This window comes from Nerophis lumbriciformis, linkage group LG10 (genome assembly GCF_033978685.3).
Source record: "Nerophis lumbriciformis linkage group LG10, RoL_Nlum_v2.1, whole genome shotgun sequence".
In the NCBI taxonomy this organism is placed as follows: Eukaryota; Metazoa; Chordata; class Actinopteri; order Syngnathiformes; family Syngnathidae; genus Nerophis; species Nerophis lumbriciformis.
Window position 1 is genome coordinate 45,880,103 of NC_084557.2, and position 23,718 is coordinate 45,903,820.

General features: G+C 39.4%; 2 protein-coding genes across 4 annotated transcripts in view; both read right to left on the reverse strand.

Annotated features, from left to right (window-relative positions):
- The window catches only part of pgghg (protein-glucosylgalactosylhydroxylysine glucosidase), a 41,576-nt gene extending 38,954 nt beyond the window's left edge, over positions 1-2,622 (reverse strand). Inside the window, exons 1-2 of the mRNA XM_061969525.2 lie at positions 2,432-2,622; positions 2,270-2,326 (exon numbers count right to left, since the gene is read on the reverse strand). The gene's annotated coding sequence lies outside the window, so the exon portion shown is untranslated. The remainder of the gene's footprint in view (positions 1-2,269; positions 2,327-2,431) is intronic.
- A 9,357-nt stretch (positions 2,623-11,979) lies between these two features.
- LOC133612269 (protein phosphatase 1 regulatory subunit 12A) overlaps positions 11,980-23,718 on the reverse strand; it is a 104,694-nt gene continuing 92,955 nt past the window's right edge. For 2 of the 3 annotated variants that reach the window (XM_061969513.1, XM_061969511.2), the window contains 3 exons: positions 20,851-20,901; positions 20,613-20,663; positions 11,980-12,985 (listed from right to left, as the gene is read on the reverse strand). In XM_061969513.1, the coding sequence (XP_061825497.1) occupies positions 12,899-12,985; positions 20,613-20,663; positions 20,851-20,901 (189 nt within the window). In that variant the 3' untranslated portion in view covers positions 11,980-12,898. The remainder of the gene's footprint in view (positions 12,986-20,612; positions 20,664-20,850; positions 20,902-23,718) is intronic. The other variant, XM_061969512.2, reaches the window with a different exon arrangement.

Genomic DNA, 23,718 nt, shown 5'->3' on the forward strand with positions numbered 1-23,718 from the left:
TCTCACTATTATGTTAGATCCACTATGAACTGGACTTTCACTATTATGTTAGATCTACTATGGACTGGACTTTCACTATTATGTTAGATCCACTATGGACTGGACTCTCACTAATATGTTACATACACTATGGACTGGACTTTCACTATTATGTTAGATCCACTATGGACTGGACTTTCACTAATATGCGTGGCGCAGTGGAGGAATGGCCGTGCGTGACCCGAGGGTCCCTGGTTCAATCCCCACCTAGTACCAACCTCGTCATGTCCGTTGTGTCCTGAGCAAGACACTTCACCCTTGCTCCTGATGGGTGCTGGTTAGCGCCTTGCATGGCAGCTCCCTCCATCAGTGAGTGAATGTGTGTGTGAATGGGTAAATGTGGAAGTAGTGTCAAAGCGCTTTGAGTACCTTGAAGGTAGAAAAGCGCTATACAAGTACAACCCATTTATCATTATAATATGTTAGATCCACTATGGACTGGACTTTCACTAATATGTTAGATCCACGATGGACTGGACTCTCACTATTATGTTAGATCCACTATGGACTGGACTCTCACTATTGTGTCAGATCCACTATGGACTGGACTCTCACTATTATGTTAGATCCACTATGGACTGGACTCTCACTATTGTGTCAGATCCACTATGGACTGGATTTTCACTAATATGTTAGATCCACTATGGACTGGACTTTCACTAATATGTTAGATCCACTATGGACTGGACTTTCACTAATATGTTAGATCCACTATGGACTGGACTTTCACTAATATGTTAGATCCACTATGGACTGGACTTTCACTATTATGTTAGATCCACTATGGACTGGACTCTCACTATTATGTTAGATCCACTATGGACTGGACTTTCACTTATGTTAGATCCACTATGGACTGGACTCTCACTATTATGTTAGATCCACGATGGACTGGACTCTCACTATTATGTTAGATCCACTATGAACTGGACTTTCACTATTATGTTAGATCCACTATGGACTGGACTTTCACTAATATGATAGATCCACTATGGACTGGACTCTCACTATTATGTTAGATCCACTATGGACTGGACTTTCACTTATGTTAGATCCACTATGGACTGGACTCTGACTATTATGTTGGATCCACTATGGACTGGACTTTCACTATTATGTTAGATCCACTATGAACTGGACTTTCACTATTATGTTAGATCCACTATGGACTGGACTTTCACTAATATGTTAGATCCACTATGGACTGGACTCTCACTATTATGTTAGATCCACTATGGACTGGACTTTCACTTATGTTAGATCCACTATGGACTGGACTCTGACTATTATGTTGGATCCACTATGGACTGGACTTTCACTATTATGTTAGATTTACTATGGACTGGACTTTCACTATTATGTTAGATCCACTATGGACTGGACTCTCACAATATTATGTTAGATCTACTATGGACTGGACTTTCACTATTATGTTAGATCCACTATGGACTGGACTCTCACAATATTATGTTAGATCTACTATGGACTGGACTTTCACAATACTATGTCAGACCCACTCGACATCCATTGCTTTCGGTCTCCCTTGGGGGTGTGGGGGGGTGTTACCCACATATGCGGTCCTCTCCAAGGTTTCTCATAGTCATTCACATCGACATCCCACTGGGGTGAGTTTTTCCTTGCCCTTATGTGGGCTCTGTACCGTGGATGTCGTTGTGGCTTGTGCAGCCCTTTGAGACACTTGTGATTTAGGGCTATATAAATAAACATTGATTGATTGATTGATTGATTGAAATGTGCTATATAAATAAAGTGGATTGGATTGGATCTATGTGATGTCAGATGAAACAAAAATTGACAAGGCAGCCATGACAATATGTTCTTTACAACTTTTGACCACGATTGAAAGTGTAAAAACAAAAAATAAAAATAAAAAAAATAGTATGATTTGTATGTTTTCAGATTGTGCTTGTTCTATTTTGAATTAAAGAAAACAATCTTAAGTTGTCTTTAGTTTTAAGTTATCGTGACATGATTTTACCAGTCCAGCCCACTTGGGAATAGATTTTCCTCTATGTGGCCCCTGAGCTAAAATGAGTTTGACACCCCTGTGTTACAAGTCTGTATGCATACCATTAGCTTCGTTCAGACATGAAAAAAACAAGAGCACAACTGGGTAAACTTGCATAGTTTATCATTTGCAACCGAATCTAAATGAAACACACAAAACCTTCACGATGAGTTCATGAAAAATGAAAACAAGCCGACTTACTTTGCCGCCGTCTGCTGCAGAGATAAAGTTGCTCACGCAATTAGGAAGAAGGAGCATCTGTTTGTGACACAAGTTTTGAACAACATTAGATATTTGCAACAATCAAAAGTAATCCAAAATTGAGGTTTTTGGAGGAGAACTGCGGTATGCATGCAAACTCACCAAGTATGCAGTCAGCATGAAAACACGACATGGACTCCTCGTAGAAGATGAGGAAGGCGGGGCTGAGTCTACAATAAATGCTTTATTTACCAAACAATATTGGAACTCCTGTTTGGTACTATACTTTATGATATAAGTTGATTTATTGATAAGACAACTTTCAGCCTACTGGAAGACATATTGACACTTTTGTTAAATATCCGACACAAGTTTAAAAAGGGGGAGGAGCCACACCCCGCAATAAACACTCACTCATTCTATAACAAATAACATATTATAGCACATTAAAAGCTCACCAAACACACTAAGAGACTACAAATAGATGCGGGGAATAATACGACTCGTATGTTAAAAACAGACACTTTATAAACAATGCTCAAGTACAACAAGCGTCGCAAAGCATCATGGGAAACCCGGAAGTACTTCGAGCTAGTTTTGCTAGTTTATTTATTTTTAATTGTTTTATTAACCTTTATTTATAATATGCAACATTTACTTACAAGCAACTAAATTCTAATCATCAAAACAAGTACAGAAACAGCGCCAGGGGGTTGTAAACTCAATAAAGTAAGTAAAATACAATGCAAAATATATATATATATATATATACACAGGTAAAAGCCAGTAAATTAGAATATTTTGGAAAACTTGATTTATTTCAGTAATTGCATTCAAAAGGTGTAACTTGTACATTATATTTATTCATTGCACACAGACTGATGCATTCAAATGTTTATTTCATTTAATTTTGATGATTTGAAGTGGCAACAAATGAAAATCCAAAATTCCGTGTGTCACAAAATTAGAATATTGTGTAAGGGTTAAATTTTGAAGACACCTGGTGCCACAAACTAATCAGCTGATTAACTCAAAACACCTGCAAAGGGCTTTAAATGGTCTCTCAGTCCAGTTCTGAAGCCTACACAAACATGGGGAAGACTTCAGATTTGACAGCTGTCCAAAAGGCAACCATCGACACATTGCACAAGGAGGGAAAGACACAAAAGGTTATTGCTGAAGAGGCTGGCTGTTCTCAGAGCTCTGTGTCCAAACACATTAATGGAGAGGCAAAGGGAAGGAAAAACTGTGGTCAGAAAAAGTGTACAAGCGATAGGGATCACCGCGCCCTGGTCAAGATTGTGAAAAAAAACCCATTCAAAAATGTGGGGGAGATTCAGAAGGAGTGGACAGCTGCTGGAGTCAGTGCTTCAAGATCCACCACCAAGAGACGCTTGAAAGACATGGGTTTCAACTGCCGCATACCTCGTGTCAAGCCACTGTTGACCAAGAAACAGCGCACAAAGCGTCTCACCTGGGCTAAGGAAAAAAAGAGCTGGACTACTGCTGAGTGGTCCAAAGTCATGTTTTCTGACGAAAGCAAATTTTGCATTTCCTTTGGAAATCGAGGTCCCAGAGTCTGGAGGAAGACAGGAGAGGCACAGGATCCACGTTGCCTGAAGTCTAGTGTAAAGTTTCCACCATCAGTGATGGTTTGGGGTGCCATGTCATCTGCTGGTGTCGGTCCACTCTGTTTCCTGAGATCCAGGGTCAACGCAGCCGTCTACCAGCAAGTTTTAGAGCACTTCATGCTTCCTGCTGCTGACCTGCTCTATGGAGATGGAGATTTCAAGTTCCAACAGGACTTGGCGCCTGCACACAGCGCAAAATCTACCCGTGCCTGGTTTACGGACGATGGTATTTCTGTTCTAAATTGGCCCGCCAACTCCCCTGACCTTAGCCCCATAGAAAATCTGTGGGGTATTGTGAAAAGGAAGATGCAGAATGCCAGACCCAAAAACGCAGAAGAGTTGAAGGCCACTATCAGAGCAACCTGGGCTCTCATAACACCTGAGCAGTGCCAGAAACTCATCGACTCCATGCCACGCCGCATTAACGCAGTAATTGAGGCAAAAGGAGCTCCAACCAAGTATTGAGTATTGTACATGCTCATATTTTTCATTTTCATACTTTTCAGTTGGCCAACATTTCTAAAAATCCCTTTTTTGTATTAGCCTTAAGTAATATTCTAATTTTGTGACACACGGAATTTTGGATTTTCATTTGTTGCCACTTCAAATCATCAAAATTAAATGAAATAAACATTTGAATGCATCAGTCTGTGTGCAATGAATAAATATAATGTACAAGTTACACCTTTTGAATGCAATTACTGAAATAAATCAAGTTTTTCAAAATATTCTAATTTACTGGCTTTTACCTGTATATGTAACAATATGTAAAGCCATAGGCTCACACAAGTTCCGTAATTCATCCAAATTTGGAGCACAGCTTCATAGTTTTTAGAGGTAGAACACGTTTTAAAGTAAAGTTATAATAATTTTTTTTAAAGGCACAGAAAACAGGTCGGGTATTGAGAAATAAAACAATTAAGCCAACAGTATAATGAGGTTGCAAAGGTAAAATGTATTTTTAAATTTTTTTCTTATACTGTGTATATCCAAATAGCACATCTTTAAAACAAAGCACACATTTGTGCAAGTTTTGCTAGTTTGTGACAAATATGTCACGTCTTTACATAGCAATGTTAAGACTACGTAACATCAAATGTGATGTACAGTTATATTTTGTATTAATTAACATAATAAATATTATAAGAAGTTTTTTTGTAATAGTTGACACCTATTAAAGCGCTCGCCTCGTTCAATGGTTTTAAAAATGAGCGTTTTTGGAAAAAAAAAAAAAAAACATTTTGGAAATGAGCTATTTCTTTGACATGCGCGTACCGAGGGTAGTCACGTGATTGTCACATGACAACCACTTCCTATACGTCACTTATAGTGTTTTAGTTAAAAGTCAAGCACGAAGCTACATAGAGCCTATTTTAGGGCATTTAAAGTGATAGGTTCTTAAGGGTTAAGATGTAAAAACTACAATGAAAGGTTTTTTTTAATTTTTTTTTTATATGCTGTTCTAGAATTCTAAACAACTTTTCCAGCCTTTCTCCCATAGCAACAATGTAAACAGTGATAATCTGTTCCAGGGTCAAACTGTATTTATCATAAAACCTGCCTTAGGTTTTAAGAAACATATCAACATTTGGAACTATGCTACAAGTCCCTACTTTTTGACACTTAGAAAAAAATACAGATTTTTTTGACACTTAGAAAAAATCCCGATTTTGTTAAATTTAGAAATACATCCCGATTTTTTGACACAGAAAAAAATCCAGATTTTTTGACATGTAGGAAAAAAATCCCGATTTTGTTACACTTGGGAAAAATCCCGATTTTTTTGACCGAGAAAAAAATCCCGATTTTTTGACCGAGAAAAAAATCCCGATTTTTTGACCGAGAAAAAAATCCCGATTTTTTTGACCGAGAAAAAATCCCGATTTTTTTGACCGAGAAAAAATCCCGATTTTTTTGACCGAGAAAAAATCCCGATTTTTTGACAGGGATAAAAATCCCGATTTGTTGACAGAGAAAAAATCCCAATTTTGTTACATTTAGGAAAAATCAAAACATTTTGACACTTAGAAAAAATCCAGATTTTTTGATATGTAGAAAAAAATCCCGATTTTGTTACACTTAGAAAAAAATCCCGATTTTTTGACACTTGGATAAAATCCAGATTTTTTGACACTGAGAAAAAATCCAGACTTTGTGACACTTAAAAATAAATCCCGATTTTTTTTTTGACAGTAATTCCAATTTTTTGACAGAATTCCAATTTTTTGACAGAATTCCAATTTTTTGACACTTAGAAAAAAATCAAAAATTTTTGACACTTAGAAAAAATCCCGATTTTTTGATATGTAGAAAAAAATGCCGATTTTTTGATATGTAGAAAAAAATCCCGATTTTGTTACACTTAGAAAAAAATCCGGATTTTTTCCAAATGTCATAAAATCCGGATTTTTTTCTAAGTGTAACAAAATCGGGATTTTTTTCTACATATCAAAAAATCGGGATTTTTTTTCTACATATCAAAAAATCGGGATTTTTTCTAAGTGTCAAAAATTTTTGATTTTTTTCTAAGTGTCAAAAAATTGGAATTCTGTCAAAAAATTGGAATTCCTGTCAAAAAAAAAAATCGGGATTTATTTTGACACTGAGAATCATTTCCAAATTTTTTGACAGCAATCCAAATTTTTTGACGGGAAATCCAAATTTTTTGACACTGAGAAAAAATCCAGATTTTGTGACACTTAGAAATATTTTTTTTTTACATAAAAAAATCCAAATTTTTTGATATGTAGAAAAAAATCCAGATTTTTTGATATGTAGAAAAGAAAATCCAGATTTTGTTACACTTGGAAAAAATCCCGGTTTTTGACACTTGGAAAAAATCCCGATTTTTTTGACACTGAGAAAAAATCACAGTTTTTTGACACAGAAAAAATCCACATTTTTTGACAGGAAAATCCACATTTTTGACACTTAGAAAAAATCCCGATTTTTTGACACTTGGAAAAAAATCCACATTTTTTGACACTTAGAAAAAAATCCACATTTTTTGACAGTAAATCCAATTTTTTTGACAGTAATCCAAATTTTTTGACAGTAATCCAAATTTTTTGACAGAAATCCAAATTTTTGACAGAAATCCACATTTTTGACAGGAATCCAAATTTTTGGACAAAAATCTAAATGTTTTGACACTTATAAAAAATCCCAATTTTTTGACATTTAGAAAAAAATCCCGATTTTGTTACACTTAGAAAAAAATCCCGATTTTTTTGACACTTGGAAAAAAATCCAGATTTTGTGACACTTGGAAAAAAATCCAGATTTAGCAGCTAATCCCTGTTAATATGAATATGAAAAACAAAACAAACAAAAATAACTTTAGGCTCTCATATTTTTACTTTTTCATTTTCACGCAAGTGTAAAAACGTTTAACCGCTTTAGAGAGATTATAAAAACGAAACAGTCTTAAAATGTTGATGTTGAAAAATGATAAATTAAGTTAAATTGTAAAAGCCCTAAATGTTGAAGTGTAAAAATAAATTAATCCATGCAAATAATATAATTTTAAAATCCTCCGACTTTACGCAAAATAATGGATTGCTACGCCACACAGCTTCCTGTGTATATTCTTCTTTTTAGGATGCATCTCAGCAAGGCTGGTCACAAAAAGCTAATTAAAAAGCAAAATACACGTGACATCATGCAGGATGCTTGTTCAAACTCTGAAATGTGAGGTAAAAGGCATGTTTTTTTCAAAAAGTACATTTTGGCTCATTCTACTGGTAACTAAACCATTTCATATTTGTCAAATGTAACTTTATACTTTATAAAGTAAGAATGTTTTAGAGTTAATAAAAAAAAGAACACTCACAAGCATGCATAGTATATGAAAGTAAGAAAAGACGTGTGTTTACGAATGTAAAATGCCATATTTTTTAAAACTTGCACAAAAAACACAGCCAGGACAGAATCAACATTACATATAATTCCAAAACATTGTAACCTTTTAGAAGAGCGTGTGGGCAGTCTACCTTGAGCATAATCACAAGTTGACATATTTACTATGAATCAAAGAGGGTACAATATTGCAAAGGCTGCAGTCAGAATGTTTACTCCATGACAAACTAACCTTTCCATTTTTTCCAAAATAAATCAGGTTGTCTACACACGAGTCTGACGGCGCAAAAAGGCAAAGGGACAACTGCAGGAAACAAAGATGCCGCATCAGCATATGGTTAGAACCACTTTTTTTTTTTTTTTTTAATTGAGCTTTGAACATAGGATAGGATAGGGAAGACTTTTATAAAAATAATAAAAATAATAATAATAATAATCCCACAATGGGGAAATTACGTTGTTGCAGTGCAAGTTTTTTACACACAGGAGCAGAAGTTAAAGGTAATGAAAAACAAAAAAATAGTAATAAATACTACAAAACCCCAAAAACCAGTGAAGTTGTCACGTTGTGTAAATGTTAAATAAAAAGAGAATACAATGATTTGCAAATCCTTTTCAACTTATATTCAATTGAATAGACTGCAAAGACAAGATACTTAACGTTCAAACTGGTAAACTTTAATTTTGGCAAATATTAGCTCATTTGGAATTCAAAGCCTGCAACATGTTTCAAAAAAGCTGGCACAAGTGGCAAAAAAGACTGAGAAATGCTCATCAAACACTTATTTGGAACATCCCACAGGTGAACAAACAAATTGGGAACAGGTGGGTGCCATGATTGGGTATAAAAGTAGATTCCATGAAATGCTCAGTCATTCACAAACAAGGATGGGGCGAGGGTCACCACTTTGTCAACAAATGCGTGAGCAAACTGTCGAAAGGTTTAAGAACAACATTTCTCAACCAGCTATTGCAAGGAATTTAGGGATTTCACCATCTACGCTCCGTAATATCATCAAAGGGTTCAGAGAATCTGAAGAAATCACTGCACGTAAGCAGCTAAGCCCGTGACCTTGGATCCTTCATGTCAAAAAGCGACATCAGTGTGTAAAGGATATCACCACATGGGCTCAGGAACACTTCAGAAAACCACTGTCAGTAACTACAGTTGGTCGCTACATCTGTAAGTGCAAGTTAAAACTCTACTATGCAAAGCGAAAGCCATTTATCAACAACACCCAGAAACGCCGCTAGCTTCGCTGGGCCTGAGCTCATTTAGGATGGACTGATGCAAAGTGGAAAAGTGTTCTGTGGTCTGACGAGTCCACATTTCAAATTGTTTTTGGAAACTGTGGGCGTCGTGTCCTCCGGACCAAAGAGGAAAAGAACCATCCGGATTGTTATAGGCGCAAAGTGTAAAAGGCAGCATGTGTGATGGTATGGGGGTGTATTAGTGCCCAAGACATGGGTAACTTACACATCTGTGAAGGCGCCATTAATGCTGAAAGGTACATACAGGTTTTGGAGCAACATATGTTGCCATCCAAGCAACGTTACCATGGACGCCCCTGCTTATTTCAGCAAGACAATGCCAAGCCACGTGTTACATCAACGTGGCTTCATAGTAAAAGAGTGCGGGTACTAGACTGGCCTGCCTGTAGTCCAGACCTGTCTCCCATTGGCGCATTATGAAGCCTAAAATAGCACAACGGAGACCCCCGGACTGTTGAACAACTTAAGCTGTACATCAAGCAAGAATGGGAAAGCTTTAGTGAGTGTTGTTAAAAGGAAAGGCCATGTAATACAGTGGTAAAAATGCCCCTGTGACAACTTTTTTGCAACGTGTTGCTGCCATTAAATTCTAAGTTAATGATTATTTGCAAGTTTCTCAGTGTGAACATGAAATATGTTGTCTTTGCAGTCTATTCAATTGAATATACGTTGAAAAGGATTTGCAAATCATTGTATTCCGTTTATATTTACAAATTACACAACATGCCAACTTCACCAGTTTTGGGGTTTGTCAAACTTAGGTGTATTTGTGTTGTTTATGCTTTAAAAGCAAGCATAATGGAAGGGAGTAGTCACTAACACATGAAATATACTGTACTTGCAGTGTAAGGTTATGCAGAGGTAGGCCGGCGCTTTACATGATTTCCACCCCTTGGTGGCGCCGCAGACCTGTTTGTGTAGCATCTGGCATCAAGCCCGAGGGGGTCAGAGTGACAAACCCTGGGAAAAGCAATGCTTTGTCCATATAAGGCTGCGATCCATCCGCTTCCCTCTTCCTCCCTGCCTCCCTTTCTCAGACCTTAAGGATATTTACAGATAGTTCCTCCACGAGCCCGGGCCTTCCTTATTAGGAACTCAGCTTGTTGTCGACCCTGCAGGAGAGCGACCCATCTCACAGATGACGCCAACAACAGATGGATCTTCATTCACTGCAGCTTAATGTGGAGTCATCCAGCACATATCAGGCCAGAGCTGGGCAAATATTTTCACTCAGGGGGGCCACATTAAGAGAAAAACATTTCTCTGGGGGGGGGGGGCCAAGGTGTAGGTTTGTACAAACCCCGTTTCCATATGAGTTGGGAAATTGCGTTAGATGTAAATATAAACGGAATACAATGATTTGCAAATCATTTTCAACCCATATTCAGTTGAATATGCTACAAAGACAACATATTTGATGTTCAAACTGATAAACATTTTTTAAACAGGTGTGCAGGCTAATTGGGAACAGGTGGGTGCCATGATTGGGTATAAAAACAGCTTCCCAAAAAATGCTCAGTCTTTCACAAGAAAGGATGGGGCGAGGTACACCCCTTTGTCCACAACTGCGTGAGCAAATAGTCAAACAGTTTAAGAACAACGTTTCTCAAAGTGCAATTGCAAGAAATTGAGGGATTTCAACATCTACGGTCCATAATATCATCAAAAGGTTCAGAGAATCTGGAGAAATCACTCCACGTAAGCGGCATGGCAGGAAACCAACATTGAATGACCGTGACCTTCGATCCCTCAGAAGGCACTGCATCAAAAAACGACATCAATCTCTAAAGGATATCACCACATGGGCTCAGGAACACTTCAGAAAACCACTGTCGCTAAATACAGTTGGTCGCTACATCTGTAAGTGCAAGTTAAAGCTCTACTATGCAAAGCGAAAGCCATTTATCAACAACACCCAGAAACGCCGCCGGCTTCTCTGGGCCCGAGATCATCTAAGATGTACTCATGCAAAGTGGAAAAGTGTTCTGTGGGGTGACGAGTCTACATTTCAAATTGTTTTGGAAACAGTGGACATCGTGTCCTCCGGAACAAAGAGGAAAAGAACCATTCGGATTGTTATAGGCGCAAAGTTGAAAAGCCAGCATCTGTGATGGTATGGGGGTGTATTAGTGCCCAAGGCATGGGTAACTTACACATCTGTGAAGGCACCATTAATGCTGAAAGGTACATACAGGTTTTGGAACAACATATGCTGCCATCTAAGCGCCGTCTTTTTCATGGACGCCCCTGCTTATTTCAGCAAGACAATGCCAAGCCACATTCGGCACGTGTTACAACAGCGTTGCTTCGTAAAAAAAAAGAGTGCGGGTATTTTCCTGGCCCGCCTGCAGTCCGGACCTGTCTCCCATCGAAAATGTGTGGCGCATTATTAAGCGTAAAATACGACAGCGGAGGCCCCGGACTGTTGAACGACTGAAGCTCCACATAAAACAAGAATGGGAAAGAATTCCACTTTCACAGCTTCAACAATTAGTTTCCTCAGTTCCCAATCGTTTATTGAGTGTTGTTAAAAGAAAAGGTGATGTAACGTGTTGCAGCCATGAAATTATAAGTTAGTTAGTTTATGAGTTTGAACATCAAATATGTTGTCTTTGTAGTGCATTCAACTGAATATGGGTTGAAAAGGATTTGCAAATCATTGTATTCCGTTTATATTTACATCTAACACAATTTCCCAACTCATATGGAAACGGGGTTTATATTTGTACCATGAATCGATTTACGTGGTTTACGTGATATATATACATACATATATCGATTTAGTTGAAAAACTTATTGGGGTGTTACCATTTAGTGGTCAATTGTACGGAATATGTACTGTACTGTGCAATCTACTAATAAAAGTTTCAATCAATCAAAAACGAGGAGCATGCATGCAAATAGTGTGTTTGAGGCAGCAGTGAACAATTCAAACAAGGCACTACAAACTCATATTCAGGGTGAAGACATCAATTTAATATATTAGAAAACCAAGGAGTGAAGGTAGGCTACATTAACTTGGGGAAAAGGGTATTATCAGACTAATATTTATACACAAGTAATATACATAGCCGTGCTCTCTTGCAAGAGAGGAATTTACATTGAAAAACCATGACATTTTTTTATTTTTTTATCCACGATAAAAAAAAAAAGCATTCATAGCTTCATAGACTTCGACCGAAGATCAACTTTAAAAAAATTGTGCATGACCTTTTCACCTTCAGCCTCTCCCGCTACTTGCTTTCAGACAAGCAGCAGTAAAGAAAACTCTGATCAGGCTCGTTTGACATATTCTGAATTGCTTTGCAGAGAGTAAAGTGCTTTTTTTTTTAAATGTACTTTATAAAAAAAAGCATGGAGTGTATGTATGTGTGGTCACAAAAATAAGATGTATATATGGGAGTATAGGGGGGTGCATAGGTGGAGAGGTAGGTGCGTTCAAACACTTGCGCGTGGAAACAAATCTTAAAACGCTTTCCCGCTTGATGACACGAGCTCAGGGCGGCCTTTGAGGGGAAAAAACGAGGTGTGTTGCAAAAGTGTTCCAAAAAATTAAATACCGAGTGGGAAGATTGAAGACCAAAAAAACAACCAGGTCCTGTGTCAAAGATGTATTTTGGTGTGCATGTTCGACCCCGATGCACACCTGTGGTGAATGTGGGCTTCTTCACTAAACAACATGGCACACAATAGCCACTCCAGCTGTTGGAGAGGCGTCACAATCCAAGTCAAGCTGCAACGTAGATGCGGGATATTTTTGCTGCCCCCTCCTCTCGCTCTTTGGCATTTGGAGGAATGTGTGCTGCGGGATGGATGAGGAGGAGGAGGAGGAGGAGGAGGAGGGCGTCCCTGCTTTGTGCGTCTCCTTCTACTTGGAGAGTTTGCTGATGACACGGATCAGCGCTCCGTTCTCATCTTTGAGACGCTGGTTGTCTGCTCTCAGGTCAACCAGGACCTGGTGGGAAAACATTACATTCGTTAAATATATATTAAAAAAAACTCTTTCTATTACACTGCAAAAAGTCATTGTTCAAAAACAAGGAAAAAAAGATACAAAAATGAGGGGTCTTTTATTTGAACTAAAGGGGAACATTATCACAATTTCAGAATGGTTAAAACCATTAAAAATCAGTTCCCAGTGGCTTATTTTATTTTTCGAAGTTTTTTTCAAAATTTTACCCATCATGCAATATCCCTAAAAAAAGCTTCAAAGTGCCTGATTTTAACCATCGTTATATACACCCGTCCATTTTCCTGTGACGTCACATAGTGAAGCCAACACAAACAAACATGGCGGAAAGAACAGCAAGCTATAGCGACATTAGCTTGGATTCAGACTCGGATTTCAGCGGCTTAAGCGATTCAACAGATTACGCATGTATTGAAACGGATGGTTGTAGTGTGGAGGCAGGTAGCAAAAACGAAATTGAAGAAGAAACTGAAGCTATTGAGCCATATCGGTTTGAACCGTATGCAAGCGAAACTGACGAAAACGACACGGGAGAAAGCGAGGACGAATTCGGCGATCGCCTTCTAACCAACGATTGGTATGTGTTTGTTTGGCTTTAAAGGAAACTAACAACTATGAACTAGGTTTACAGCATATGAAATACATTTGGCAACAACATGCACTTTGAGAGTGCAGACAGCCCAATTTTCATCAATTAATATATTCTGTAGACATACCCTCATGTCAGCAGGCCAGGGAAGCTAGGGTCGATATTCTACTCTTGATCATCTTCGGGACGGTGTGAGCCAAGACATCCAGGGGGTTTAGCTCGCTCGTCTGCGGGAACAAACTGCCGCCATTGCTTGCCGTGCTACCGAGGTCCTTTGTCCCTGAATTGCTCACACACTCCGGCAGATTCAATGGGGGTCTGGCGGCAGATTTCTTTGACTTTATCGTTGGAAATGCATCTGCTTTGAGTGTCGCAGGATATCCACACATTCTTGCCATCTCTGTCGTAGCATAGCTTTCGTCGGTAAAGTGTGCGGAACAAACGTCCAATTTCTTGCCACTTTGGCATCTTTGGGCCACTGGTGCAACTTGAATCCGTCCCTGTTCGTGTTGTTACACCCTCCGACAACACACCGACGAGGCATGATGTCTCCAAGGTACGGAAAACAGTCGAAAAAACGGAAAATAACAGAGCTGATTTGACTCGGTGTTTGAGAAAATGGCGGATTGCTTCCCAATGTGACGCCACGTTGTGACGTCACAACGCTCCGAGAGCGAATATTAGAAAGGCGTTTAATTCGCCAAAATTCACCCATTTAGAGTTCGGAAATCGGTTAAAAAAAAAAAAAAGGTCTTTTTTCTGCAACATCAAGGTATATATTGACGCTTACATAGGTCTGGTGATAATGTTCCCCTTTAAGCAAAATTATCTGCCAATAGAACAAGAACATTTGGCTTGTCAAGACTTTCCAAAACAAGTAAAATTAGCTAACCTCAATGAACCCAAAAATACCTTAAAATAAGTATATTCTCACTAATAACAAGTGCACTTTTCTTGATAGAAAAAAAAAAAGAGACCTTTTTGCTCAATATGTTGAAAAATATTCTTAAATGAAGTAAATGCTAGTGCCATTATCTTGACATAATGATATGCGCTCGGCATTACATTTCTTGAAACCAGCAAACTTATACTAAAAACTAATTTATTGTTCTTAATGGAAAGGCAACAAGGCAAGCGCTTGTTACTCTCGGGGTCTCCTAGCCGCTCAGGCAAATCATATTGTCTAAAAATGCATTTTTCCATGGATAACATGACATCATCACGTCAAGCGCGTGCTCTTTCAGTCAATTAGTGCGCATATATACAGCCCGGCCCCCGGCCAAAATTGTTTTAATTGTAATTTTGAAGAATTTATCTGAATGTGCATGAACTATTTGTGTTCAAAATTGTTAGAAATGTTTAATGTTTAAATATTAACTGTCAGTTTACTGTACTGTGCCAACTGTACTACTATATGAGTACGTGTTTTCTATTGTTTCATTGAAAATAAGACAGCAAAGTCCATTTGGCTGTCATCTGTTTTAATTATGAGACACAATTGTGTCAAAATCATGATTTTTTTTATTTCATGCTCGAAATAAGAAATTATGACTTTGAAAAAGTAGTTTTATACTTGTGAGTGTTGATGACACAGCTTTGCAACAGTTGATATTCTAGTTTCAAGCATGTTTTACTCAATATAGGTCATCAAATCTCAGCAACAAGCTGTAATATCTTACTGAGATCATTTAGGACCAAAACACTTAAAACAAGTAAAACACTAACATAAAATCTGCTGAGTGAGAAGAATGATCTTATCAGACAGAAAATATAAATATCACCCTTATTTGACATATTACATCTTACTTAGATTTCAGTTTTTGCAGTGCAGGGGTGTAACGGTACGTGTATTTGTATTGAACCGTTTCGGTACGGGGGTTCCGGTTCGGTTCGGAGGTGTACCGAACGAGTTTCCACACGGACATATTAAGTAGCGTAACGCACGTTGTGTAAACAATGCACACTGAGGCACAACACACAGCATGCTAGCAGCTAACGGGCTACGATAGACTGACCATACGTCCTCTTTTCACCGGACATGTCCTCTTTTGCAGAGCTGTCAGGGTGGAGTTTCTTAAATGCCTCAAATGTCCGGCATTTTGAGTTAGGGTTGCTTGTATTTTCAATGTACGTTCAGGGTTAAGAAGGGGTTAAAAACAAAACAAATTGTGCGCGCAGCAGCATTGGTGAGGGAGGGGCAGAGACAGAGAGAGAGAGAGAGTTATGATAAACGCGCATGCGTCGCCAGGCTCTGCTTTTTATCCATAGATTTATCACATGTAATTTTTTATCATCTATAGCAGGGGTGTCAAAAGTGTGCCCCGGAGGCCATTTGTGGCCCACAGCTAATGTTTTAAAGGCCCACGGCACATTCTAAAAATACGATTAAAATAAACAAAAACATAACAAAAGTGAAATAAAAAAGCTTAAAGGTACCGTATTTTTCGGAGTATAAGTCGCACCGGAGTATAAGTCGCACCGGCCGAAAATGCATAATAAAGAAGAGAAAAAAACATATATAAGTGGCACTGGAGTATAAGTCGCATTTTTGGGGGAAATGTATTTGATAAAAGCCAACACCAAGAATAGACATTTGAAAGGCAATTTAAAATAAATAAAGAATAGTGAACAACAGGCTGAATGAGTGTACCGTATTTTTCGGACTATAAGTCGCAGTTTTTTTCATAGTTTGGCCGGGGGTGCGACTTATACTCAGGAGCGACTTATGTGTGAAATGATTAACACATTAGCGTAAAATATCAAATAATATTATTGATCTCATTCACGTAAGAGACTAGACGTATAAGATTTCATGGGATTTAGCGATTAGGAGTGACAGATTGTTTGGTAAACGTATAGCATGTTCTATATGTTATAGTTATTTGAATGACTCTTACCATAATATGTTACGTTAACATACCAGTTGGTTATTTATGCCTCATATAACGTACACTTATTCAGCCTGTTGTTCACTATTCTTGATTTATTTTAAATTGCCTTTCAAATGTCTATTCTTGGTGTTGGCTTTTATCAAATACATTTCCCCCCAAAAATGCGACTTATTCTCCAGTGTGACTTATATATGTTTTTTTTTCCTTCTTTATTATGCATTTTCGGCCGGTGCGACTTATACTCCGAAAAATACGGTTTGATATTTGATATTTTACGCTAATGTGTTAATAATTTCACACATAGTCGCACCACCCGGCCAAACTATGAAAAAAACTGCCACTTATAGTCCGAAAAATACGGTAATTTAGAAAAAGTTGCAATGTTGACTAATAAAACAAAGCTGTTTTTTTTTCCTTTCAAACTGTCATTGCTCAAAACATAATATTGAATCAAAATCAATGTTATTATGAATTATTGACCTATCCAAGGTTCCCATTACTTCACATCAAATATTCCACTAAGAAAAATATTTTTGGTGGAAGATTTTGCAAATTTGGTAAATAAATAACCCCAAAATGTATATTTTGTTGTTTTCTTACTGTATCGAAAATGAACCGAACCGTGACCTCTAAACCGAAGTATGTACCGAACCGACATGTTTGTGTACCGTTACACCCCTACTTTCTATATTTTTAATTCTTAAAACTGAAATGTGCATCATCAGTTTTGATGAGGTCCTGAGTAAGATACTGCAAACAAGTCATTTTCAGCTGGCGGGTCAGGACACGATGCGGGTCGCCGACTCTTCTTGGTGTGTTGCAAATAGCTCGTCAGAAATTGCGTCAAAACATTTAAATTACAAACCCCAAAACCAGCGAAGTTGGTATGTTCTGTAAATAGTAAATTCAAACAGATTACAATGATTTGCACATCCATTTCAACTTATATTCAATTGAATAGACTGCAAAGACAAGATATTTCATGTTTAAACTGAAAAACTTTTGCAAACGCCTGCAACACGTTTCAAAAAAGCTGGCACAAGTGGCAAAAAAGACTGAGAAAGTTGAGGAATGCTCATCAAACACTTATTTGGAACATCCCACAGGTGAACAGGCTAATTGGGAACAGGTGGGTGCCATGATTGGGTATAAAAGTAGATTCCATGAAATGCTCAGTCATTCACAAACAAGGATGGGGCGAGGGTCACCACTTTGTCAACAAATGCGTGAGCAAATTGTTGAACAGTTTAAGAACAACATTTCTCAACGAGCTATTGAGAGTAATTTAGGGATTTCACCATCTACGCTCAGTAATATCATCAAAAGGTTTAGAGATTCTGGAGAAATCACTGCACGTAAGCCATGATATTACAAACCTTGGATCCCTCAGGCGGTACTGCATCAAAAACCGACATCAGTTTGTAAAGGATATCACCACATGGGCTCAGGGACACTTCAGAAAACCACTGTCGGTAACTACAGTCCGTCGCTACATCTGTAAGTGCAAGTTAAAACTCTACTATGCAAAGTGAAAGCCATTTATCAACAACACCCAGAAACGCCGCCGGCTTTGCTGGTCATGAGCTCATCTAAGATGGACTGATACAAAGTGGAAAAGTGTTCTGTCCTCCGTACTAAGGTGGAAAAGATCCATCTGGATTGTTATAGGCGCAAAGTGTAAAAGCCAGCATGTGTGATGGTATGGGGGTGTATTAGTGCCCAAGACATGGGTAACTTACACATCTGTGAAGGCACCATTAATGCTGAAAGGTACATACAGGTTTTGGAGCAACATATGTTGCCATCCAAGCAACGTTATCATGGACGCCCCTGCTTATTTCAGCAAGACAATGCCAAGCCACGTGTTACAACAGCACGGCTTCATAGTAAAAGAGTGCGGGTACTAGACTGGCCTGCCTGTAGTCCAGACCTGTCTCCCATTGAAAATGTGTGGCGCATTATGAAGCCTAAAATAGCACAACGGAGACCCCCGGACTGTTGAACAACTTAAGCTGTACATCAAGCAAGAATGGGAAAGAATTCCACCTGAGAAGCTTCAAAAATGTGTCTCCTCAGTTCCCAAACTAAGTGTTGTTAAAAGGAAAGGCCATGTAACACAGTGGTAAAAATGCCACTGTGCCAACTTTTTTGCAATGTGTTGCTCCCATTAAAGTCTAAGTTAATGATTATTTGCAAAAAAAAAATTAAGTTTCTCAGTGTGAACATCAAATATGTTGTCTTTGCAGTCCGTTCAATTGAATATAAGTTGAAAAGGATTTGCAAATCATTGTATTCTGTTTTTAATTACGATTTACACAACGTGCCAACTTCACTGGTTTTGGGTTTTGTACTTGTAATGTTTGTCTGCACAAGCTATTATTTGTGTATAGCTTTAAAACTAATCTTTAGGCACTTTCAATGTACAAACCCCATTTCCATATGAGTTGGGAAATTGTGTTAGATGTAAATATAAACGGAATACAATGATTTGCAAATCATTTTCAACCCATATTCAGTTGAATATGCTACAAAGACAACATATTTGATGTTCAAACTGATAAACATTTTTTTTGCAAATAATAATTAACTTAGAATTTCATGGCTGCAACACGTGACAAAGTAGTTGGGAAAGGGCATGCTCACCACTGTGTTACATCACCTTTCCTTTTAACAACACTCAGTAAACGATTGGGAACTGAGGAAACTAATTGTTGAAGCTTTGAAAGTGGAATTCTTTCCCATTCTTGTTTTATGTAGAGCTTCAGTCGTTCAACAGTCCGGGGTCTCCGCTGTCGTATTTTACGCTTCATAATGCGCCACACATTTTCTATGGGAGACAGGTCTGGACTGCAGGCGGGCCAGGAAAGTACCCGCACTCTTTTTTTACGAAGCCACGCTGTTGTAACACGTGTTGAATGTGGCTCGGCATTGTCTTGCTGAAATAAGCAGGGGCGTCCATGAAAAAGACGGCGCTTAGATGGCAGCATATGTTGTTCCAAAACCTGTATGTACCTTTCAGCATTAATGGTGCCTTCACAGATGTGTAAGTTACCCATGCCTTGGGCACTAATGCACCCACATACCATCACAGATGCTGGCTTTTGAACTTTGCGTCGATAACAGTCTGGATGGTTCGCTTCCCCTTTGGTCCGGATGACACGATGTCGAATATTTCCAAAAACAATTTGAAATGTGGACTCGTCAGACCACAGAACACTTTTCCACTTTGCATGAGTCCATCTTAGATGATCTCGGGCCCAGAGAAGCCGGCGGCGTTTCTGGATGTTGTTGATAAATGGCTTTCGCTTTGCATAGTAGAGCTTTAACTTGCACTTACAGATGTAGCGACCAACTGTATTTAGTGACAGTGGTTTTCTGAAGTGTTCCTGAGCCCATGTGGTGATATCCTTTAGAGATTGATGTCGGTTTTTGATACAGTGCCGTCTGAGGGATCGAAGGTCACGGTCATTCAATGTTGGTTTCCGGCCATGCCGCTTACGTGGAGTGATTTCTCCAGATTCTCTGAACCTTTTGATGATATTATGGACCGTAGATGTTGAAATCCCTAAATTTCTTGCAATTGCACTTTGAGAAACGTTGTTCTTAAACTGTTTGACTATTTGCTCACGCAGTTGTGGACAAAGGGGTGTACCTCGCCCCATCCTTTCTTGTGAAAGACTGAGCATTTTTTGGGAAGCTGTTTTTATACCCAATCATGGCACCCACCCGTTCCCAATTAGCCTGCACACCTGTGGGATGTTCCAAATAAGTGTTTGATGAGCATTCCTCAACTTTATCAATATTTATTGCCACCTTTCCCAACTTTTTTGTCACGTGTTGCTGGCATCAAATTCTAAAGTTAATGATTATTTGCCCAAAAAAAACCATCAAATATGTTGTCTTTGTAGCATATTCAACTGAATATGGGTTGAAAAGGATTTGCAAATCATTGTATTCCGTTTATATTTACATCTAACACAATTTCTCAACTTATATAGAAACGGGGTTTGTACTATCTCATCAATCTGTATTATAGAAGTATGTTGGATGAACTGACGCTCACTACTGTGCTGCTAAACTGTACACGCTAAAGCCAAGCAGCAGCATGCAAAGTGGGCCAGAGTGTTCTCACCTTCAGCTCCTCCTCAAGCTCAGCCATACGCCGCTCCAGCATCCTTCGGTCCTGGTGTCAGAGGAACAGGAAGGTGGGGGTGACGGGAGGGGGGGGAAAGTGACGAGCGGAAGTGGGGGGAAAAAAGTGAGGGGACGTGGTTTTAAGAGGGAGAGTTCACAGTGAGCAGGGAAGTGGCTGTAGTGAGGCGGCGGGAAGCCACAGAAACCAAAACAGTTAAGAATTACATTGGATTTACCTTCCTTTCCAGATCCAGCAGCGCTGAACAGTCAGTAAAGCGCTCCTGTCTCTGTGGAACACAACAATATCGTTGCATGAATCACCAAAAGTCGTGTGTGAAACTTCATTTGTGAGGCCGCCAATAGTGTATCATCAACATCAAAGGGAATCCCAAGTCATTCAAGGTAAGTCTGAAGAGTCATTGCACGCTCATTTCCAAAACAGATACAAATATGGTGGCAAAGGTATTGCGATTTTCATGTTTTACCATCCGACATCATTGTGGGTTAAAATGTGTAATGTTAGTGATGCTAATGTAAAGCTAACAAGCATCGCCATTCAAGGGTGGGAATCAATGTTCCCTCTAATTGTTCATGTGTGTGAGCAAAGGCAAAAAGTCCCTGAGCATTGAGTGGAGTCCATGTGAGCAACATCAGACGTGCACATTGTGGCTACACCAGCAGCACACCTGTCCCAAACCTGACTAAATAACAACTTCAATCTCCATCCATCCATCCATTTTCTACCGCTTGTCCCTTTCGGGGTCGCGGGGGATGCTGGAGCTTATCTCAGCTGCAATCGGGCGGAAGGCGGGGTACACCCTGGACAAGTCCCCAACCCATCGCAGGGCCAACACAGATAGACAGACAACATTCTCTTATTATTATAATCAAATGACAACAGTCATTTCCATTTCTAATATAAGTGTTTAGGCCCACTTACAATGACAATAACAACAAATATTGTTTTTCATGAACTGTGTACTTGTATTGTTTGTCTGGGTGGAGGTCCTGCTTTGGAAATAATTTGTACCCCTTTCAGACATTGCATTTAGTTCCCATTAAAACATTCACATGTTGCACAATGAGATGTAAGCAGGGGATCATTTGTACATTCCTGCAACTTCCTGTTTGTAAAAAATATATTTTTATTAGTATTTATATATACTAACAGCATTTCATGATTAATAAATTAAGATTCCTAATAAATGACACTAAAATAAGCACACATTTGATTGGTAAGTCATAGTGTAACGACCTGGAATGACACTTTATGTGTGGTGTTGGAGTTGTCCGACTTTTTGTGTGGCTGTAAACGCATCACTGGCTAAGTGCCATATGTGCATGTGTTGGCGCAAGTGAGAAAGAGCGAGCGGCTGCTGTTGATATAACAAAGTTTCTTTTGGTCTGGTTTGTACTGCACAAAATGACCAGCTTTGCTAGATATCATTTTTTTTACTAATGTTTTGGTGATGTGTTTATGGCCGACAAGAAAGAGTTTTGCTCAGTAAAGTGATGGATTGAATTCATGTCCTCAAAGCGTCTCGACAGACGTTACAATATTTGAACAATAATGACCAAAACTGTTTTCTCTGTCGTGTCTGTGTGTTGAAAATTGTTATGCGCTTATTTTTTTATTTGATTATGTGCGTGGCATAGATTTGCCGTGCGCAGAGGACGCTTGAGCAGTGCACAATTTTACAGGCGCGCACCTTAGAGGAACATTGGTGGGAACATACCAGAAATGAGAAACTGCAAAAACTGAAATCTAAGTAATATTAAATATCTCAAATAAGGGTGATATTTGCTTATTTTCTGTCTGATAAGATAATTCTTATCATAACTCTCTCTCTCTCTCTGTCTCTGCCCCTCCCTCACCAATGCGGCTGCGCGCACAATTTGTTTTGTTTTTAACCCCTTCTTAACCCTAAACGCACATTGAAAATACACGCAACCCTAACTCAAAATGCCAGACATTTGAGGCATTTAAGAAACTCCTCAAATGTCTGGCATTTTGAGTAAACAATGCACACCGAGGCACAACACACGTGCGTTACGCTACTTAATATGTCCGTGTGGAAACTCGTTCGGTACACTTCCGAACCGAACCGGAATCCCCGTACCGAAACGGTTCAATACAAATACACATACCGTTACACCCCTGCACTGCAAAAAGTGAAATCTAAGTAAGATGAAATATGTCAAATAAGGGTGATATTTGCTTATTTTCTGTCTGATAAGATCATTCTTCTCACTAAGCAGATTTTATGTTAGAGTGTTTTACTTGTTTTAAGTGTTTTGGTCCTAAATGATCTCAGTAAGATATTACAGCTTGTTGCTGAGATTTGATGACCTATATTGAGTAAAACGTGCATGAAACTATTTTTGTCCAAATGTCCAAAACTCTCTGAGCTGCCACCTTACCGTGGTAGAGGAGTTTGCGTGTCCCAATGATCCCAGGAGCTATGTTGTCCGGGGCCTTTATGCCCCCTGGTAGGGTCTCCCAAGACAAACTGGTCCTAGGTGAGGGATCAGACAAAGAGCAGCTCGAAGACCTCCATGACGAATAAAAACAAAGGACCCAGATTTCCCACGCCCGGACGCGGGTCACCGGGGCCCCCCTCTGGAGCCAGGCCCGGAGGCGGGGCACGATGGCGAGTCCCCATGGGGCCCGGCCGGGCACAGCCCGAAGAGGCAACGTGGGTCCCCCCTCCAATAGGCTCACCACCCATAGCAGGGGCCATAGAGGTCGGGTGCGGTGTGAGCTGGGCGGCAGCCGAGGGCAGGGCACTTGGCGGTCCGATCCTCGGCTACAGAAGCTAGCTCTTGGGACGTGGAACGTCACCTCGCTGGGGGGGAAGGAGCCTGAGCTAGTGCGCGAGGTCGAGAAGTTCCGGCTAGATATAGTCGGACTCACTTCGACGCACAGCAAGGGCTCTGGAACCAGTTCTCTCGAGAGGGGCTGGACTCTCTTCCACTCTGGCGTTGCCGGCAATGAGAGGCGACGGGCTGGGGTGGCAATTCTTGTTTCCCCCCGGCTCAGAGCCTGCACGTTGGAGTTCAACCCGGTGGACGACAGGGTAGCTTCCCTCCGCCTTCGGGTGGGG